A 6,000-nucleotide genomic window follows, 5' to 3' on the forward strand; every position below is an offset into this window, starting at 1 on the left:
CTCTTCGTTCTATGTCTACTCGTCTTTCCACCATCCTGTAACCACTTTCCATAAACATTCACGACAGTAGTAAAAATGGTTCAAATGGCTCTGAGCACTATGGGACTCAACATCTTAGGTCATAAGTCCCCTAGAACTTAGAACTACTTAAACCTAACTAACCTAAGGACATCACACACATCCATGCCCGAGGCAGGATTCGAACCTGCGACCGTAGCAGTCCCGCGGTTCCGGACTGCAGCGCCAGAACCGCTAGACCACCGCGGCCGGCACACGACAGTAGTATCGGAACAGTCGATCAGCTTCGACGTTTTGAAGAGGTTCGTTTCCAGGTGCCGGGCCATAACTATCTGTTCTTTGTCAAAGTCGCTTATTGCAGAGTATTTCCTAATGGACCTCTGAGAGTAGCTGCACTTTAATTATAATCATCCAATATATGTCAATTTTCTATATGTGTTGCAGTTTTCACGCTGTCGTGTTCTGAAACCCTGGAGGTAGTTCCCCTACCGTATCACGTGCCCATAACTCAACCAGACCTTTTTCAACGTTGCTATTGGCACTACTCACAATGTTTTGGCTCATCAGTCTACGTGTTTCAAGAGATTATGTCTGTAAAACGTCCGCTGAGGTGACAAATGTTATGGGATACCTCCTAATATCGAGGTGGACCTCCTTTTGCCCGACTTAATTTAGCAACTCGACTTGGCATGGAGTCAACAAGTCGTTGGAAAATGGTTCAAATGGCTCTGAGCACTATGGGACTTAACATCTGAGGTCATCAGTCCCCTAGAACTTAGAACTACTTAAACCTAACTAACCTAAGGACATCACACACATCCATGCCCGAGGCAGGATGCGAACCTGCGACCGTAGCAGTCGCGCGGTTCCAGACTGTAGCGCCTAGAACCGCTCGGCCACTCTGGCCGGCAAGTCGTTGGAAGTCCTCTGCAGAAATACGGAGCCATTTGCGTCCATAAACGTCAATAACACCGAAAGAGTTGACTGTGCAGGATTTTGTACACAAACTCAACTCTCAATTATGTCGCATAAATATTCGATGGTATTCATGTCGGGCGATCTGGGTGGCCAAATCATTCGCTCGAACTGTCCAGAACAATTGTGGCCCAATGACACGGCTCATTGTCATACATATACATTCTATCGTTGTTTTAGAACATGAAGTCCATGAATGGCTGAAAATGATCTCCAAGAAACCGAACATAACCATTTCCAGTCAATGATCGGTTCAATGGGACCAGAGGACCCTGTCCATTCCATGGAAAAGGCAGCCCACACCTTTATGAAGCCAGTACCAGCTTGCACAATGCCTTGTTGACATCTCGCATACATGGCTTCGTGGGTCTGCGCCACACTCGAACCCCACTATCAGCTCTTGCCAACTGAAATCGAGACGCATCTGAAAAGACCACGTTTTTTCAGACGCCTAGGGTCCTATCGATATGGCGACGAGCCCATGAGAGGATCTGCAGGCGATATTGCGCTGTTATCATAGCCACTCGCGTTGGTCGTCTGTTGCCATCCCCATTTCACCACACTGCCATAACAGAAACGTTCGTTGTACGTCCCACTTTGATATATGCGGTTACACTACTGGTCATTAAAATTGCTACATCAAGAACAAATGCAGATGATAAACGGGTATTCATTGGACATTTATATTATACTAGAACTGATATGTCATTACATTTTCACGCAATTTGGGTGCATAGATCCTGAGAAATCAGTACCCAGAACAATCACCTCTGGCCGTACTAACGGCCTTCATACGCCTGGGCATTGAGTCAAACAGAGCTTGGATAGCGTGTACAGACACAGCTGCCCATGCAGCTTCAACACGATATCGCAGTTCATCAAGAGTAGTGACTAGCGTATTGTGACGAGCCAGTAGCTCGGCCACCATTGACCAACGTTTCCCATTGGTGAGAAATCTGTAGAATGTGCTGGCCAGGGCAGCAGTCGAACATTTTCTGTATCCAGAACGGCCCGTACAGGACCTGCAACATGCGGTCGTGCATTATCCTCCTGAAATGTAGGGTTTCGCAGGGATCGAATGAAGGGTAGAGCCACGGGTCGTAACACATCTGAAATGTAACGTCCACTGTTCAAAGTGCCGTCAATGCGAACAAGAGGTGACCGAGACGTATAACCAATGGCACCCCATACCCTCACTCTTGATGATACGCCAGTATGGCGAAGACGAATACACGCTTCCAATGTGCGTCCACCGAAATGTCGCCAAACACGGATGCGACCATCATGATTCTGTAAACAGAACTTGGATTCATCCGAAAAAATGACGTTTTGCCATTCGTGCACCCAGGTTCGTCATTGAGTACACCATCGCAGGCGTTCCTGTCTGTGATGTTGCGTCAAGGGTAACCGCAGCCATGGTCACCGAGCTGTAGTCCAAGCTGCTGCAAACGTGGTCGAACTGGTCGTGCAGATGGTTGTTGTCTTGCTAACGTCCCCATCTGTGGACTCAGGGATCGAGACGTGGCTGCACGACCCGTTACAGCCATGCGGATAAGATGCCTCTCATCTCGACTGCTAATGATACGAGGCCGTTGGGATCCAGCACGGCGTTCCGTATTACCCTCCTGAACCCTCCGATTCGATATTCTGCTAACAGTCATTGGACCTCGACCAACGCGAGCAGCAATGTCGCGATACGATAAACCGCAATCGCGATAGGCCAGAATGTCGGAAACGTGATGGTACGTATTTCTCCTCCTTACACGAGGCATCACAACAACGTTTCACCAGGCAACGCCGGTCAACTGCTGTTTGTGTATGAGAAATCGGTTGGAAACTTTTTTCATGTCAGCACGTTGTAGGTGTCGCCACCGGTGCCAACCTCGTGTGAATGTTCTGAAAAGCTAATCATTTGCATATCACAGCATCTTCTTTCTGTCGGTTAAATTTCGCGTCTGTAGCACGTTATCTTCGAGGTGTAGCAATTTTAATGGCCAGTAGTGTATTTCAGGCAGCGTTGCTTGTTAGCGCTGACAACTCCACGCAAACGCCGCTGCTCTCAGTCGTTAAGTGAAGGCAACTGTGTTGTCGGTGGTGAGAGGGGTAATGCCTGAAATTTGGTATTGTCGGCACTCTCTCGACAGTGTGGATCTCTGAATACTGAATTCCCTAACGATTTCCGAAATGGAGTGTCCCACGCATCTAGCTCTAACCACCATTCCGCGTTCAAAGTCTGTTAACTCCCGTAGTGCAGCCATAATGACGTCCGAAACCTTTCCCTGAGTGGAAATGACAGCTCTGCCAATGCACTGCCCTTTTATACCTTGTATATGCGATACTACCACCATCTGTACATGTCCTCATGTGTGGTTCTCGTCGTCTCAGAGTGTATGACGGTCTAGGCGTGCTTATCTACATCGAAATGTACATCCATACTTCCATACTCCGCAAGCCACCTGACAGTGTGTGGCAGAGGATACTTTGAGTACCTCTATTGGTTCTCCCTTCTATTCCAGTCTCGTATTGTTCGTGGACGATATGCCTCTGTACTCCTCGGTGAAGGTATGTTCTCGAAACTTCAACAAAAGCCCCTACCGAGCTACTGAGCATCTCTCCCGCTTTCGCTATTACTAAATGATACTGTAACGAAGCGCGCTGCTCTCCGTTGGATCTTATCTATCTTTTCTATCAACCCTATCTGGTACGGATCCCACACTGGTGAGCGATATTCAAGCAGTGGGCGAATAAGTGTACTTCAGCCTACTTCCTTTGTTTTCGGATTGCATTTCCTTAGGATTCCTCCAATGAATCTCAGTCTGGCATCTGCTTTACCGACGATCAACTTTATATGATCATTCCTTTTTAAATGGTTCAAATGGCTCTGAGCACTATGCGACTTAACTTCTGAGGTCATCAGTCGCCTAGAACTTAGAACTAATTAAACCTAACTAACCTAAGGACATCACACACATCCATGCCCGAGGCAGAATTCGAACCTGCGACCGTAGAAGTCGCTCGGCTCCAGACTGTAGCGCCTAGAACCGCACGGCCACTCCGGCCGTCCATTTTAAATCACGCCTAATGCCTACTCCCAGATAATTTATGGAATTAACTGCTTCCAGTTGCTGACCTGCTATATTGTAGCTAAATCATAAAGGATCTTTCTTTCTATGTATTCGCAGCACATTACGCTTGTCTACAATGAGATTCAGTTGCCATTCCCTACACCATGTGTCAATTCGTTGCAGATCCTCCTGCGTTTCAGTACAATTTTCCATTGTTACAACCTCTCTATGTACCACAGCATCATCCGCAAAAAGCCTCAGTGAACTTCCGATGTTATCCACAAGGTCATTTATGTATATTGTCCTACGACACTCCCCTGCGGGACACCTGAAGTCACTCTTACTTCGGAAGATTTCTCTCCATTGAGAATGACATGGTGTGTGCTGTTATCTAGCAATTCTAGAATCCAATCACACAATTGGTCTGATAGTCCATATGCTCTTACTTTGTTCATTAAACGACTGTGGGGAACTGTATCGAACGCCTTGCGGAAGTCAAGAAAGACGGCATCTACCTGGGAACCCGTGTCTATGGCCCTCTGAGTCTCGTGGACGAATAGCACGAACTGGGTTTCACACGATCGTCTTTTTCGAAACCCATGCTGATTCCTACAGAGTAGGAGATCCTATCATCTGTCCCAAAAACTGTAAACAGGAAATGTGTGCACATGTTTGGCGCAGATCGGACGGCGAGGACAGTGGAGCGGTGCCTGGAGAAGATCGAGCATGCGCAGTATGTGAGCATCACGAAGGCGTCGCTGGGCTCGCTGGGCGTGGAGTCCTCTGGAGGCGGTTTGAGTCGGCGCTCCAGCACCTTCGGCCGCACCCGGCGGCGCAGTGGGGACCGCCATCTGCAGCTGTGCGCCCTGCGCTACCTCACCCACACCGTGTCCGTGCCGCCGGCCGAGCTGCAGCAGATGCGCGAACGGCCGATGCTGCAGGGCGGCGGCTCGCCGTACTTCGTTCCCAGCACAGACGACGACATTGTCGAACACGTCGACCTCAGTGACCTCGTCGCGTCGCTAGAACTCTGAACGACTCGGTCGGTATTCTCCCTGAAGTCGATGGGAACTGTGTGTAACTACGTAACTGACTCCTGTACTGTACTGCAATATTACAAGTGATTAAAATATTCTGTCACCGACTCAAAAAAACTAGTATATTTTAAAAGTTTCATTATATCAGTCACTAACAGTTAGTAAAATCCAGAATGAGATTTTCACTCTGCAGTGGAGTGTGCGCTGATATGAAACTTCCTGGCAAATTAAAACTGTGTGCCCGACCGAGACTCGAAGTCGGGACCTTTGCCTTTCGCGGGCAAGTGCTCTACCAACTGAGCTACCCAAGCACGACTCACGGCCCGTCCTCACAGCTTTACTTCTGCCAGCAAGGTTCGCAGGAGAGCTTCTGTAAAGTTTGGAAGGTGGGAGACGAGGTACTGGCAGAAGTAAAGCTGTGAGGACGGGGCGTGGGTCGTGCTTCGGTAGCTCAGATGGTAGAGCACTTGCCCGCGAAAGGCAAAGGTCCCGAGTTCGAGTCTTGGTCGGGCACACAGTTTTAATCTGCCAGGAAGTTTCATATCAGCGCACACTCCGCTGCAGAGTGAAAATCTCATTCTGGAAACATCCCCCAGTCTGTGGCTAAGCCATGTCTCCGCAGTATCCTTTCTTTCAGGAGTGCTAGTTCTGCAAGGTTCGCAGGAGAGCTTCTGTAAAGTTTGGAAGGTAGGAGACGAGATACTGGTAGAAGTAATGCTGTTAGGACCGGGAATGAGTCGTGCTTCGGTAGCTCAGATAGTAGAGCACTTGCCCGCAAAAGGCAAAGGTTTCGAGTTCGAGTCTCAGTCGGGCACACAGTTTTAATCTGCCAGGAAGTTTCAGTTAGTAAAATCTTTTCCAATCCATTGGCTGTCTGGTACAGCAACCATTTCGAATTATTTCAA

General features: G+C 48.5%; 1 protein-coding gene across 1 annotated transcript in view; it reads left to right on the top strand.

The window, feature by feature from the left end:
• The window catches only part of LOC126176533 (tyrosine decarboxylase-like), a 198,120-nt gene extending 193,028 nt beyond the window's left edge, over positions 1 to 5,092 (top strand). Inside the window, exon 7 of the mRNA XM_049923690.1 lies at positions 4,740 to 5,092. Coding sequence (XP_049779647.1) covers positions 4,740 to 5,092 — 353 coding nt within the window. The remainder of the gene's footprint in view (positions 1 to 4,739) is intronic.
• The last annotated feature ends 908 nt before the right edge of the window (positions 5,093 to 6,000 follow it).

This window comes from Schistocerca cancellata, chromosome 3, assembly GCF_023864275.1.
Source record: "Schistocerca cancellata isolate TAMUIC-IGC-003103 chromosome 3, iqSchCanc2.1, whole genome shotgun sequence".
In the NCBI taxonomy this organism is placed as follows: domain Eukaryota; kingdom Metazoa; phylum Arthropoda; class Insecta; order Orthoptera; family Acrididae; genus Schistocerca; species Schistocerca cancellata.